Source organism: Pangasianodon hypophthalmus, chromosome 13 (genome assembly GCF_027358585.1).
Source record: "Pangasianodon hypophthalmus isolate fPanHyp1 chromosome 13, fPanHyp1.pri, whole genome shotgun sequence".
Classification (NCBI taxonomy): domain Eukaryota; kingdom Metazoa; phylum Chordata; class Actinopteri; order Siluriformes; family Pangasiidae; genus Pangasianodon; species Pangasianodon hypophthalmus.
The window spans coordinates 11,830,345-11,847,049 of NC_069722.1; the positions used below are offsets into that span (position 1 = coordinate 11,830,345).

The window sequence follows — 16,705 nt, forward strand, 5'->3', positions numbered from 1 at the left end:
AATAAATTCTACAAAAGTGGAATTTTCATCTGCATGAGTGTTTGTGAAATCTGAATTTGAGCATAAGAAATCCAGAATGGAAATTCTAGACATATAATAAAACTAATTTTTTTGATCTGAGTGGCATTGCTGTCTCACTGCTCCAGGGTCCTGGGTTCAAGCCTACTGTCCTTACTGTCCTTGTGTTCGTGTGAGTTTCCTCCTGCTGTCCAGAAACATGCAGGTAGGTGCATTAGCTAAGCTAAAATGTCCTAGGTGTGAAAGAGTGCATGTTGCTCAGGGTGAATTCCCCTGCCTTGTTCCTAATGTTATGATATGTGTTCTGGTCTGTCTATATGTTTAGCCGGTGTTGTTTGATTACATAATCTTGCTGCTTCCTCTGTTGAATATTCCTAAACTAGTTGATAAAAGTTTCTCACTTAAATTTGCTTAAAATACGAATGGAAAAAATGACACTTTTATGCTCCTCGTTTGATGTACTAGATCAAAGGTTGTAAATCATTAGAAAAGAAAAGAAAAATGAAAAAAATTATTCTTTCCACAAAGTCTTATAAAAACATTTTTGTCATTTTTATTACAAGTTAAATGACTTTCAGGTATAACTGCATAATTTTTAGAAAAATAAAAAGATTTATGCATTGATAAAAAGATGCATTCATTTGTAAAAAAATAAAATAAAATAAAATACAAATTATGACAGTCATGCAGTAATTAAATTACTGTAAAAGTTTTGCAAAACTTTCAATCACAAACTGCACTGGAAAAAGCTCACATGATTTTGGCAGTCAGTAAGAATCAGTCTGTAAGTTGCTGCAAATCTCTCACAGAAGCAGAGAATAATCTAAGTTGAAAAGTTACTTGCTGGCTTGTAACAGAGTGGTCCATGAAGTACTCCTAATCCAATATTTTGGCCTGAATTTTTTTTTGCACATTTCACAGGCATCTATAAAGTGATATAAAACCACATGAGGTTTTATCCACAATTGGTTGTTTCTGATAAACTACCATATTGAAAGCTACTCATGTGCAAAATTGACAAGTCATATGCCTGTTCGCACCTTCTTCCAGTAAATACAGTCGATCAACGTGCACGAGGTTGTGTTCAATCCTTTATAACCTAAGTGGCACATTGATCATACCTGAGGCAGATGCTGTCATGATTATAGCTGATTATCCTGATGATTGTCACAAAATATTTTGCAGTGTATTAACATTCAAGATAACCCAAATGTGTATCCATAACACATTTTAAATATGCAGCAAAAAATGACAGGCCATAATAAGCTCTGTTCCAGGCACAAAAGAAGAATCATGCATCCACAATGCAGGGCAAAAAATGTTTCTCATAGTCGGAAGGAAATGGCTCCTCATTCCACTCCTCGTCTTCATCTTGTCTGCCCTCCTCATCACTGCTGTCAATCATTTGGCTGTATTCTTTCTGATGACGTAGTACAGAATTGTTCTGCTCCAACCCCCCGAATCCTTGCAACTCTTTTCCTCTGCTCTCCCTGTGTTCCCTGTGCTCCTCTGGCTGCTCCACCTCAGGTTCATGATCAACTTCTGGCTCAGGAACTACCTCCACCTGAGAAATGGTTAGACCATACTCCATGGAGGCTGAAGAAACAGGCCATGAGTGCCAGAACTGTAACACACACACACACACACACACACCCACACACGTTAGTTGGGATGTACTGGATACTACTAAAAGGAACTTTATTTAAAAGCAGAGTTGGTAAAAAGGACCCAAATTCCTCTTCTAAATTAATACACTGTCCAAAGCTGAAATACAGTTTCAAAATTATTCACTCAAGCTAAAGTATAAACTCTTAAATTTACTTGAGGTATGAAAGTAACTGTACGAGAAAGAAAAATGTCAATTTTTACATTATGTGTATGCTTAAACGTGGTCAAGTTGCTCTGTATGTTTAATAATAAATTAACTTGTACAGGTGAAAGACTATCTTTTTTTTTAGAATCTGCAACATGTGGAATGTGGTGACGAACCTGAGCAAAATGCATAACAGAAGAAAACTCATACAATTCTGACAACAGAAAAAATAAAGACACATCCATCAAAGATGCTATCAGGAGAGAAGATGAGGACTATGACTACACACAATCTTCCCCTTCCTGGAAGCTTTTTTTTTTTCACTAGCCAGCATTAATGCATATATTTTGGGGTTAAATGTTAGCCTGTAGGTTTCCGGGCAACCAAAATATGCACCTGGAACTTTAAAATCATTAACTAGCTAATGATTTTATCATTTGTCAATCCCCTGCATGTTCTAGAAGAATCACTGCACTACTACATTCCCTGCTCTAATATGTCTTACACTATATGGCCAAAAGTTTGGAGACAGCTGACCATGACACCCTTGTGTTTGTTGAACATCCCATTCCAGATTTAGTCTCCCTTTGCTGTTGTAATAACCTCCACTCTTCTAGGAAGGCTTTCCACCAGATTTTGGAGCATGGCTGTGGGGATTTGTGCTCATTCAGCCATAAGAGCGTTAGTGAAGTCACCCACTGATATCAGGCGAGAATGCCTGGGGTGCAGTCAGTGTTCCAGTGCATCCCAAAGGTGTTCACTGGGGTTGAGGTCAGGGCTCTGTGCAGGACACTCGAGTTCTTCCACTCCAACTTTGGCAAACCATGTCTTCGTGGAATTCATGCTGGAACAGGTTTGAGCCTCTTAGTTCCAGTGAAGGGAAATTGTAATGCTACAGCATACAACGACATCCTATACAATTGTGTGCTGCCAACTTTGTGGCAGCTCACACATGGGAGTAAAGTTCAGGTGTCCACAAACGTTTGGCCATATAGTGTATTTGATTAATCAAATAATTACCAAGCTCTTTGTGAGCTGATCCAGGTGGGTTAGAGCAGTCATACAAGCAGTACATCCCATTTCAGTACAGTACACACAATACTTTTAACAGACTCATATTCACTCTGACCTGATTGCTCATCTGTTTAAATGAACTGCTGTTGATGGGGTCCGGAATTTTGTAGAACCATTCGGGTACCTTGGCCCTTAAATACCTTAAAAATTGGAAGTTGATATCTGTTCAGATATTACATTGATATCACAGGACCTCATTACACGTCAAAAAAAAAAAAAAAAAAAAAAAACACAAGTGGGGGAACAATAAACTCTATGTATAATCCAGGTATCTTTAAAAAGGTGATTGATAGATTTATTCATTTAGATTTATTTGATAGATTTATTATAGAATATTTAAAATAATATATAATATAACAAATACATTTCATACTTACCACACAATTGAAATGATTAAGACCAGAGGGGTGATAAAAACCAACACAACTATGACCACCACTATTTTGATAATGTTAGCTGAAGAACAAAAGACATAAGGGGATTACACATTATTCCCCATCCACTACACAGAATTTACAGCAGCATAAACAAGATTAGTATAGTGGGAAAATATGTGAGATGGACTGATGCTTAGGTAGAAGTAACCGTTACACTGGTGTCCTTAGAAATTAATGATAGGACTAAAGAAACCTGTCCAAAGACGGACTATTTGAATATAACCAAATTCAGACAGTTTCCTGGGGGAAAGACTAATTAAAGCGAAGCTGCAGAATTGAAGTTTGTAACAAAACTACTAGAACATTAGTTCTGACTAGAATCATTCACAAATACATAGAAATAGAAAGTGAGACTGTTATGGGTGAAGAGATACCAGAGGAAGTTGTGGTGAAAGAGGCAGTTGCGTTCTCTCCCTCTCCAGCACTAGTCTTAGCTCTGATCCACACTTCATACTGCTGATCAGGATTCAGATTAGAGATCTGGAAACTGCTCTTATCGCTGCTCACGTTGTACACTGTGTAGAAGACAGAAACCTTTAACCACTACTCAAAATGATTAAGCCCACCATTCCTTGTTCCAACCCTACCAGCCTTGAAAACACTAACAATTTGTCAGAAGCAGATCAGCAATGTGCCACAATGTAAACATGACTATTGGTTACATGGATATTTCATGGACATCTTCACAACTAGATAAGCAACGTCTCTATGAGAAATATTATGAGATGAGATGCCAATGTTAAATCATCGCAAAAAACGCTTGGCTGATTAGGGAATTGCATGAATGAGTAGACGAACCGGTGTTCCTACTAAAGTTTCTGGTGCGTATATAAACCAATTGGTGTTGTATTTAATTAAAATGAAAAGTATTATTTAATAAATGAAAAATATTATTTTGTGAAAGTCAACAGGAAGTGGTCTGGTTGTTAGATGAGTAAAGTGAAAAAAAAAAAAAGTTATATCAACAGTCTGCTGAACCTGCTTGTCCACCAAGCAACTGTGAATGAAAAAGGGTTTGTTCCTGATTTGTCCATCCCTGATGTGGATCACTAGGCCTTGCACAGTTATGTACTCACCAACTACATCTTTACAGAAGCCCACTAGGTATTGCATGATATGTCCTTGGCTCTTATTAAGTGGAATAGGTGTCCATGTCAGGTTTACACTAAACGGAGAGGTAGGTATAGCTTGAAAGTCTGTGACTTTTGGAGGCACTGCAGCAAAAAGGAAGAAGAGAGATCAGGAAAATTTCAGACTAATTTCAGAGTACAGAACTACAGTGATGCCTAATTCTGAAATCATGTGCCAATGCTTAATGCATATTTAACTCTATAAATATAACTCCAAAAGTGATTGCAATTATAAGCTCAATTTTGAGGGTTACAAGTGAATAAAGTCTACTAATATCTGATGCAAATCAACAAATTTAGCATACATTATTTTGCAAAACATGAGTGAAGTGGTGTTATTAAGTAAATTATACCTCCTTCAACAGTGTAGGCAATGGCAGACGTGAGTAAACAGCTGCGGTTGCTGACAATAGCATACAGAGATACGTTGTAGGCTGTGTAGTTTGACATTTGACCTGAAGATGGAGATAAAGGCTAAATGTGAGGCATCAGCTATATCATGAGCTATATCATCACTCTGACATCTGAGCAGGTCATCTGAAGACAAGATCTATGTGATGGATCATGAAGCATAATGTGCAGTACAAAGCTCAATTAATCCAAATTCTCCAAAACCTTTCAGAGATTTTTCTACCTCATTTCATCTCCTTTTTCTGGCTGTTGCTTTTAACTGAATTGTAAAGTGACCTAGAGTGTGAGAAAGTCACTATCTATCTCAGTCTATCTGAGAGCACCATGTGCCCATTCATACCTAGGGGCAATTTAGTGTAGACAATCCACTTATTGGCATGTTTTAGAGAAGTGGGAGGAAACTAGCAGGTGCACAGAAAGAATATGCAAAACTCCACACCGACACTAAGACAATTGCTCAGTTATTCACGGGAAAGCAGTTTATTCTATTATGCATTATGTAGTAACTATAGGAATAGGAACGTTATGTCCATGCAAGTTTGTTATGTAATGGGTTCTGTTTGTTTGAGAAATTGAAGATAATGAAATTTTTGTGTAAGTCGTATTTTGAACACTGTTTCAATTTTCACACACTTGTATTATCTTCAAGCCACATTTTCAGTTATCAGTGGAGTGAAGTGTAATTAGAATCTGGTAAACACTGATTCCTGGGCACTGCTGCAGTGTCAGACATGTCATATCCGTGCACAAAAAAGATATGAGTTTATTTAAAGGCCGTATTTCCTGCCATTGAGAAAAGTAGAGAATGTCGCGGTGCTAGAATTGTCAATTATGGCAAACTGCCTACCTACACACAAACACCTACCTCTGAGTATAACAAACGTCTGGTTTTTGTGAACCTTGACCCAGTTCAGGCATGGGGTGTAGGGTAGTCCTACAGGTTTGTGCTGCACCACATATTCCTGTACACTGTCAGAGAACGGAAGGAGCACTGACCACGATACATTTAGCTCCTGACTCTTCGCTCTGACCTCCAACGCCACAGTTGGTTGCAGCAAACCTACCAAAACAATAGATATGCTATCAATATTTCCAGTGCAATACTCTCTCCAGATCACATATGGCACCAGTTAGTGTGTTTCCTGCACACATGCACATTCCTGTATGATGTGATTCAAAAATTTCTCAGTGTAGCAGAAAATCTGTGAACATGCTCTGTGTCCAATGATTTATATCAATCTATTTGTCAAGTGCCATGATTATATATGCTCCAAATTGGACAAGGGTAAATGAAATGTATATGAGATCAGCACACCCAATCACAAACATAGAAGATATTTAAAAACAATGCAGGACAGACTGTTGAATCACTCTAAACTTTATAATGGGCGTCTTTATGGAATGTGTTCAGGTCTTTGGTCAAAGATAAAAAAAAAAAAAAAACACTGCTGTCATTTGACACATTATTAGTTACCTGAATTAGTATTTAACACATTACAAGCAAGTGTTATCAGGTTCCTATATGCAAAAGCAGGCAGTCCAACATCAGTTTAGCACATCTGTGTGGTGTATGTGTGAAGAGTTGGGGGCGTTGCTGATTTGCATATTTACCTAATCTGTTTTTTTTTTTTTTTTTTTTTTGATGTGGGTAAAATGAGGGCATTGATTTGTGTTTTCTTTTTTGCTTACTTTTTTGTGGAACCAACAAGTCAAGCAATTCATTAATAAATACAGAAAAAAAAAGTTTTGGATGATTTTAAATGCACTGCAGAGCAAACAGAATGATTATTGACTGACTGAAAATCTCTCTTACTTCCTATAAACAAAACCAGAGGAAACTATTATCCTCACATTTCCTCCATTCTCAGTGACTCACCAGTTCTGGGTAACGCCACAAGTGCTGGACTTGACTTGCCCCCTGCTGTGTTAGCGGTCACTCCAATGCCCTTCACCTCCTTAACTGGAACGCTGAGATGGCAGTAATGAAAACAGCTTTGCTCCTGACGACATGTCAGATAGCTCTGCTGAGCATGTGAAACCAAGTTTGATGGTTCTTTTGTAATGATGTCCAGCCCACATTGCGCACATGTCTCAGCAGACGTGTACACTGATCCATTTATGTTCAACACAGAGCCATTGCTCAGTTTCATGGTCACCACATAGCTGTTGATGTTGCCTCTTGCCTGCTGCTTGGGCATCTCCTAGACAAGAGAGACATAAAAGACAGGATAAAATGATGAGTTACCAAAAGAGTGAGATTTTGAAAGACAAATGAGTGTACTGACATGTGATTGAGCATTAATATGCTGCTGGGTGGCTCTGATCATGCTCGGTGTAGAAGTATACCTTCCATAGGATGGTGCAGTTGGATTCATCTGACATAGAATCACAGTCACTCCAAACATCAAGCATTCCCACTGGAGCTAAAAAAAAAAAAAAAAAAGTGGTTACAAAAGAACACTCGTGTCAAGTTCAAATTATTCTCGAGCATATCACTTTAAATAAATATAGTGAATAATTTGTAACAATAAGTTTTTGCTTTCCACACAGCAATTTGCACTTTGAAAACTGCTTTCCTGTGCATTACTGGTATGTAGTAGTCTACCGTATAGTGCTGTGTGTAGTCTATTGTCTAACTGTTTACACTGTTGTCTGCTGCTGGTTGTCATGGAGAGATCGGAGACGGATGCAAGTGCAGAGTAACAGTAAACACGTGTGAACAAAGACTAGGACTACGCAACAAGTACAAACTAGACAGGCACGGAATATACATGAACATGGCATGGATTTGTACATACAACAAAGCTACTCACAACAGACACTAGACAAGGAGTGCTATAAAAACATGACTTAAATAGTGGTGCTCATTGCGCATAAACATGGTGCATGATGTGAACATGTGGAGTGCAGTGGCTGATGGGTGCTGTAGTCCTGCGCCTGACACTGTTTCATGTTAAATGTTGCACCGTGTCCTGGAGAAACTATATTTCATGCCAATAAGGTTGATTTTGACTTTGTATTTCTATTTGTTTAATGATCGCACTAATGAGACTCTCTGACAGGCGCACAGATACACTGATGGATGGACAGACGAATGGACAAAATGAACGAATGACAAAAATCATAGATAACGATGAAAATGGGTCTTGAGTTCCTGGGTCTTAAGTAACACCTTTGTATGACAAACAGGAAGGAAGCTATTAAAAAAAAATCCTATTTCAGACATTTGACCTCGCTGTGACCTTGATCCTGTTTGAATCAATTTCAAAATCTAATCAGTTCATCTGTTGGTTACAATGATGATTCTATATACATCCTACAAACATTCAACCCCTCATTCTTGACATATCATGCTAATGAGAATCTCGAACAGACACGTGGACGGATGGATGCATAGACGGATTGATAGCAGAAATTGTAGCTAGCCAAAATGGACCCTGAGTTTGGGCACATGAACACGGAACATGTTTATCTGACAAACAGAAAGGAAGCTATTAAAGAAAAATCCAGGGGTAGAAATGCCAGCACCATCAGCCAGTCTGTGATTTGTGATTTTCTCAACCTCATTGGTCTCAATTAGAGATATGGCAGATGCCAAAAAGCCCTTGTGAACACAGGCTCATAGTGTCTTGCTATGATATAACAGTCTTACAACAAGAGACTAAAGCCGGTTTTACACTGTGCGATTCCAGCGGTCTTTTACGATTATTACTTGTCACACTGTACGAGATGATCCCACTAAGAATTCTGTAACAGACTATGCAATAACATGTTCTTCAAGTCATATTAAACGATAACGACGGCTACTATCTTCTGCCATACTGGGTGCACAGAGACACAGCACAGGTTTGTAACTCTTCAGCTAGAAAGCATAAAAATAGTTTCACATTGTCATAATAGTAAATAAACTCTATGAACATTGCATTTGCATGCTAATTAGCCAGCCACACACCTTGAAACTATAATTCATCCTCTATTTCTTTCCATATCACGTCCCTTTTTTGTCCTGTCATGATATAACTGTGATGGGACATTATAGAGACATTCTGTCTGACGCCACAATTCACAAAACTGCTCTTCTTTTAAATCCCATATGTTTGTTTATGTTTCGCCATTACTATGTTTGTAGCTGTCCCGTGTGTTTCGTGTAATCATTCGTGCCGTCCTCCTATTGGTAGATTTTAGACAAGTGCTGCAGCTGCGATTTTAAGCGAAATTTTCGGACACTGCCAGAACTTTGGTCGCAGTGGCACTAAATCAGCCACCAGAGAGCATAGCACATTATTCATCCTAGGACCACCAATCTCATCTCCTGACCAAAGATCATCCTTTACGGAGTGCGACTGTGCCTGCGAATGCAAAATCAGGCCAAATATCGTACAGTGTAAACCCAGCTTAAATCTACCAATAAAACTTAGAACCCAGAACTTTCTACATAATACAAGAATTGTTGACTGAAGTCCATCATATTCCATCCTGCCCATTCTCAGAAAAAAAAAAAAAAGAAGATGTGCAAGAATATTACAGAAGAACTTTTCTCTCTTTAGTTGCTGTTTGTTTTTAAGAACTGACCTGCAGCAGGAGTTTCAGCAGTGAACTCTGAGCTCCAGGTACTCATCACCGCTCTCTCGTCAGAAGCGTGCCTACAGCGAACACGGAACTTGTATGTGGTGAATGGCACAGCATCTTCTAATATAAAGCTCACTTCATAAGTGTCTTCAACCTACATCCCCACCAAACACACACAGACACATACACATTACAATAAATTAATCTATAAAAATTTGTTTTTTTTATGTGGATGAAAGTTACAGGAGTCACATCAATTTAAAAACGGGCCCCTCCTCTTTTCTTCTCCGACCCCCGTTGGTCTCACCTCTGTCCAGTCCTGGTCACACAGCTTCTTGTATTGGACCTTACACTGCCATTGTTCGGAGTGTTCTATTTCATCAGACACACTCCAAAAAATCTCCAAGGGTTCAGAAGTATGCCTGATGATGGATGGAGGCGGTGGCTGGACTGAAAAAGATAGAGAGAGAAAAGTAAAAGGCAAAAAATCCAAGCAAATTAACTGCAAAATGTTTCGGAAGTGAAAGCAGAGTTTGAGATGTTAGTGTACAGGAACTCACTGATACTGTGTGTGTTGGTCTTGAGGGTTTCTGAATTGATTTTCTCCAATGTGTTTGTTGCAGAAACCCACATTTCAATGCAGTCGTGAGCTTGGTAATCAGCCCGTAGAATAATGACACTGTCACGCCCCCCTATGTCTTTAGAGCCATTGTACCTGCATTAAAAATACACACTGTTAAGACATACATATCCACACACACTACAAAAAGATCAACTTCAATATTTAACTTTTACATCATATATGACAAACACCAAAAATATGATGTGACTTATTTTCTCATTATTATCTAAAACCTTTTACTTATTATCTCAAAATTCTGACTTATTATCCCAAAATGTCAACTTACAATCTCAAACGTTTGACTTATACAGTCATGGAAAAAAGAAAGTACACCCTCCTTCAATTCTATGTTTTCAGTTATCAGCACCTAAGTAACAACTGGGTGGTCCTCACCAACTTCTTTAAATGATCTCATATGACAAAAAAACCCAACAAAAAACAGACTATGGATTTCAATATGCAGTCATTTTTTCCCCAAAAAGTAAACCAACAGTCAGAAACCAGGTCTAAAGAAAAAAGTATACCCTATAATTTCTTTTTCCCGTGACTGTAATCCCAGAATTTCTGCTTATTATTTCATAATTTTTACTTATTATTTCAAAATTCTGATTTATTATCTCAATGAGTTAACATTCCAACATTTTGACTTATCTTAAAATGTCAACTTATTATCTTCTTAGCTTCTTGGCTTAGACATATTAGCTCAAAAATTTATTATCTCAAAATCTGACATATGATGATAGGTCTATGCAAATAAAGTGCCCTTTTTAATACTAGTGTGAAGTTCAAAGCTGTTTAGCAGGATAGCTTAATTAGCTAGTTTTGTAGGTTGGTAATTAGCTCACTAGTTTGCCAGCTGTTCACAGATGTTCAAATTATTTATCATTTGGTAAACTTATCCATTTATAGTATACAAGACCTGCTATTCCTTGTACATAAAAGCATGCGTGTTTTCTACACACTACCCAGCTACTAGCTACATCACTCCCATTCCTTATGTGAATGGAAGGTCCAGCTAAATGATCAACGTCTGAAGATGGGATCAGAGGGTTGGAGCTATCTCTTATTATCCAATCACAAAGGTTTCCTGATAACATGGATAGTTCCGGTCCTTGATTATGATTTAATGAGCTGCGTTCAAAGCCATTGTAAATTACTCTTTAAACACACACCTGTGAGCTCACTACATCAGTATTACTGTTTCAAGATGTCAGATTTTTTGTGAATTTTGGTTTATTGGGTGGGCTCAGCGTGGATGAATGGTTGAAAGAAATGGACAGGATAGATAAAAAGAAGATAAAAAAGAAAGGAGACATGCTGAAATTAATGAGAGAGAAACTGAAGAGCTGCATTTTGCATTTTTTATGCTAATAATACCAGTTTCTGGAAAAAAAAACAACAACTAAGAAACCGTCTATTATTCAACAGCCGTCTTTTCTTTTAAATATACATTACATTATACATTATTGGCAGCGTGGTAACATACAATAATAAACCAGACTACAACGCCAACTGTTTTGTTTTGACTAGCTCACTCTACCCATTCTGTTACATGGTCAAATGTGGTACACAAACTTATAATGAAGCTCTTCCTCTTTCAATATCACAGCTGACATCAAGCTGAAAAGTGCACTAACGCCACCTACTGGACTGGAGTATAACTGAGTTATAAAGCATTTATAATTACAGTGAGGTGCTGCTTCTGTGTGTTGTTTGGCAACCATTCTGCTAAATGCTGATGAATGTTGCTTGGTGGAAGAATGATTATTTGTTATCAATAAATTATTGTTTTTTTAGTTGCTGTGTGTTTATTTTATGAAACCCCGCTCTGCGTCGTGCCTAACAACGGCCCTTAGCTGTTCTAACATCACTCTAAACCACGGATTCTGGGGGCTTATTGCTTGGATTTTAGAAAACCAAATAATTTATAATAATTTTACAACTTCATAAATGATTGGAATTTAGGAACTTCTAAAATTGAAGATAAATTCTTATTTTGGTATAACTAGAAAACAACTGACATAGTTCGCCATAAAATAATTGGAATTTTGAGATATGTCAACATTTGGAAACAAAAAGTTGAATAAATCAAAATTGTGAGATAATAAGCCAGAAATTTTTATATAAGTCAGAAATTTTAGATAATAAATCAACATGTTAAGATAATAAATCAAAAATATCTTGTGATATCTTGAGATCAATATTTTGAGATAATAAGTCAGATCTTTGAGTTGATAAATCAAACTTTTGAGATAAAACAAAATTTTCACACACTGCTAGGAAACAAGGAAAATAATATGTTATGCAGTTTTTTTTCTTTTTCTAGCCAGTGGACAAGTTTCTTAAACATGCACAAGTTTCTTAGTTTTGTAATAACTGTAATAAATATATATTTTAACATAACTTGTGTTTCATTAATATCTATTAATGAGTTCTATTGCTAATATGAATAGCTTCCTAATCATATTTTAGATTTAAGATTTTTTTATTTGTCTAGTGCTGTATATCCTTGTTGCCTTGTAATAGCTTTACAATTTAAAACAATGGCAAGAAAAGTAATAACATGACAATATGGTAGAATTGTACCCATAGTCATCATTTCTCCAGTGAAGGGTGAAGTTGGTTGGGATCAAGGGGTTAAGTGATCCTGTCCAGCGGCAATGGATGTTCCTGTCTTCATCATTAAATGGAATTAAGCAGGTGGGAGGAGGATCTGCAAAAAAATAGACAGGAAATGGTGGGAATGCTGTAAGTAACAGGCGTGTTCCAATAATAGTGGAAGAAGAAAGAAAGAAAGAAAGAGAAAGAAAGAAAGAAAGAGAGAAAGAAAGAAAGAAAGTCCCTCCCCACCTGAAAGTTAAATAACACTGCACTGGCATGCAGAATACAGTCAGACAGGAAGTTCTGGTATGTGTGCAAACTACAGGTCCACCACAGTGCATGTGTTCTCAGTACATATGAACAACAGTTGCACTTCTGAACCACCTCTGAAGCCCTCTAAGTTCATTTTTAAATACATCTACAGCTTCAGTATTTTCTAATGTATTACAGAATATAGATTCTGCTGACAGGTTTTGTAATGCTATTTTCTATTCTTCTCTCTCTCTTTCTCTACAAGTCATTTGTTCTGTTCTCTATGTCCTCTGTACCTGAGTCTTTCCTTTTTTACCTACCTTCACTTCTATCTCAGTACTATATTTTGTGTAACACTGATATGAGCATTTCCACCCATCTGCCTAGCCACATACCACACACATTCTGATAAGCAATTTGAGTCAGTCTGTGTGTTCTACACAATGTTTTACAACAATCATGCATGAAGATTAAATATTCTGAAGTTAAGTTGAAATTTAAAAGTTAAAGTGAAAAGAAAAAAAGTTGATTAAATGTTACATTTTCTTTAGAAACGACACTGAAACCCAGGAAACTGCTGTACAGACTGCTGAAGAATGCTGACAGTGTCCTTTGTAACTGTGAGTAAATGTTTTAACTTGCAACATTACAAAAAAAAAGAAAAGTTTCTTCTACAAGTGCTAAAATGAAACTGCGAGCTTATAGGCTCGTGATACGTAATAACAATCACTTTTTCCCACAGCACTGTTGAATTCTTAAATTTGATTGGTCAGAAGGTTTGGTTAATTTCCTATAACAGCAGATCTGACAGTAGTTCTATCTGTAATTCAAATCACATATTTATAAATAACTGACTCATTCTACCACATTCAGTACATTCATTCTTAGGGACTTGTACGCCAGATGCTCACATAATTTAACAATAAACAGACTTTACAAAGATATATAACCATCACTACGGTGAAGCTTTCTGAGGACCAGATGTTTATAACTGCTATAACATAAGTGATAACAGCGACTAACTTGTTAGGCAGATGAACATTAAAATTCCAGGGTGGTAATTAAATCCCATTGATGATTATTTGCCTATAATGTCACATAGTACAGCACATTGTAAAGGGTTTCATTCCTTACACATAACATATAGCTGTTTTTTTTTTTTTTTGCCCACTGGCATATTCTGAAGTCTGCATTGCCAGTTCCTTCTGTCTGATAGTCTGAATCTATCGAGATGACCAAAGATTTCTCTTCATCTGACCAGGATAAAGAATGAATGAGAACTGAGAGTTCAAACCTGTCATGCAGTGGTAATGTGTGTAGGGCCAAGCTTTACACAGAATCATTACTGTTAAATAAATCCGTGTGGGATCTTAGAGTGGCCTAAATCAGAAACTGTTATGGTTATCGTGGCCTACTTATTTAACAGCACATCCTAGATTTCATTACAAATAGTAACCTATACACCTCCTGTCCTCTAACCCATACACTATTCCAGATGCATTTGTGCTAATCACTCGCCCACATATGGCACTAGCAGCATTGTATACAAGCCATATATAACATACTGACCTTACCTACGTGTGCAAGCTGGATGTGACTATAGCTTATAAAACTATTATGAGAGTCTGTATAGCCTGGAAATTTAAAGTTTCAGTAATCTGCTTTTTATTTTAGTGTACTTCATAAAAGCAACAGGAAGTAAAAACAATATATTGTGCACCTACTCGAAAATATCGCCACTTTCTATCAGTTTGTGCCATAAACTCATTAAAGTAGTGTCAATACTCACAGCCTTCCTGTACCAAACAGGGCAAATGTGTGTGTCCTGGTGTGTGTCCTGGACAGAGCAGCATGCACTCTGCCTTCTGCATTTCATGCGCATCAATAAGCGTGCTGAAGCTCACACTCATGTGGCTGCACTCAGTCTGTGAGACGTGCGCTGCTGGGTTAAGTGGAAGCACGTGCAGGTGACACAAGTCACACTCCAGCATGGCTCCTTGAGGATCTGCTTGGCACTCGATAGACACATTGTGGATGACAGATGAAACCCTACGCCACCAGCACCTGACGGCCAATCCAAATGAGGCTGGATGAGCAACAAATGAAGGAACATGTAAAGCAAATGGATGAGAACAGCAATGTCTGCAATAAAGCTGTTTCAAGAATGTGTAGGCTATGAGCCAACCAAAAACCACACATACGCACACGCAACACACACACACACACACACACACACACATATATATATATGTACGTGAGTGTGTGTGTGTGTGTGTGTGTGTGTGTGTGTGTGTTGCGTGTGCATATGTGTGGTTTTTGGTTGGCTCATAGCCTACACATTCTTGAAATATACAAATGCCCTGTTTGTTTTTGTGCCTTTTTTTTGATAAAAACCATATCACATAGTCAGGGCTGTCTTGCTGGTCCCAAAAAAACAGAGTAAACCTTTTTTCCCCCCTGTTTTTCATACACTGTCATATAGGACAGTTTGGTCTTGACAATTCACAAAAATAGGCAAACAAACTGGCAAACACACCCAAACACATGGTTCATTTGTGACAAGGCGTCACCATTTAATTTACCACAACGATCTGGACTGGCATACTGTTTCAACCCTAAAAAAAAAAAACTCCCTAGCATTTTATACTGCCAGTTTGCACATTAGCTTGAAAATACATGATAAATCACCTAATTCTTTATTCTCATAGCATACATTTTCACTCATGAATAAATATGGCACTATCTATTTATTTATAATTAGCATAATATTCTTTATACCCATTATAGCCCATTATAGTGCAAAAAAAGATTAAACACACTTTCATAGCTATTTATGGGGACAATTACTGTGTTTTATTACTCAAAAACAAGACTAGAAGTAAAGTTATTCTTGTTTTAGATTAGGAAATGATCAAGACAGGCATAAACTTTAACCTATTTAATAGGGCTTTAAAGAGTAATAGATCATTAATAACTCATTATTAAGTTTAGGAGTTGCTATCTCGACTGTCTTTATGTTATTAAATGATTATAACACGCCATGTAGAGAACTATGTCTATACAGTGTAGTGAAGTAAGGAAATATTAGTAATAGCTGTAACACTCTTGTAAGCACTGACAGCTTGTAAGCAGAACGCAACCTGGGAAACACCCAGCTTCTACTCACACTAACACAGCTAGGCATAGTATTTCCAACTATTTCAACATTACAACAAAAAACTAAAGAAAACTGGGACTATCACTCACCGTGTGGAGAGAGCCATATGATGTGCAGTGTAAGGAGAGGTAAAATTAGGGCTCGACTTTGCCATACTGCCATCATCGCTCACAGCATGATACTGGCATAACCAGCATTACTGACACTCTGCTCCTCCTGAGGTACAACAAAGTAACAGAACAACCACCTCGCTTAATACACTTCAACTCATTAGTCCCAAATTCTGGACATTACATGACGTCTTATTGTACCCGAAGTGAACAGTGAACCCGAAGGAAACAAACAAAAAAAATAAAAGTTTCCTCATGTAAGATGAATGACTCGAGTTTGTAAAGACCGAGCTCCCAGCGCCACCTTGCTCAAACTCCCTCTTCACGGCTACGCATGTTTACACGCGCTTACTTTCGCCAGTACCATGTGAACACATTTCCGGGGTATGTCTACTCTCATTGTTAGAATCATATCCAGCAATTTTGACTGCTTTATATTATTTGTCATATTAGGACTCTTTTCTGGTGTAATATTTCACCTCATAAAGTGAAGGAAATTAATCCAAATGCG

At 37.4% G+C, this 16,705-nt stretch overlaps 1 protein-coding gene across 2 annotated transcripts; it reads right to left on the bottom strand.

Moving 5' to 3' along the window:
- Positions 1-546: 546 nt before the first annotated feature.
- On the bottom strand, positions 547-16,526 carry il12rb2l (interleukin 12 receptor, beta 2a, like). Of its 2 annotated transcripts, XM_053239196.1 has the most exons (16): positions 16,396-16,521; positions 16,174-16,300; positions 14,717-15,013; positions 12,661-12,787; positions 10,013-10,167; positions 9,760-9,902; positions 9,456-9,606; positions 7,230-7,306; positions 6,760-7,084; positions 5,749-5,943; positions 4,826-4,927; positions 4,419-4,556; positions 3,717-3,857; positions 3,283-3,361; positions 2,961-3,045; positions 547-1,642 (listed from the first exon to the last, which is right to left on the bottom strand). In XM_053239196.1, exons 2-16 carry the CDS (start codon positions 16,247-16,249, stop codon positions 1,310-1,312), a joined length of 2,424 nt encoding a protein of 807 aa, XP_053095171.1. In that variant the 5' UTR covers positions 16,250-16,300; positions 16,396-16,521; the 3' UTR covers positions 547-1,309. The 2 variants fall into 2 exon arrangements, with proteins under 2 accessions (XP_053095171.1, XP_026772684.3); XM_026916883.3 differs by having other exon boundaries at positions 16,174-16,526.
- Positions 16,527-16,705: the final 179 nt, after the last annotated feature.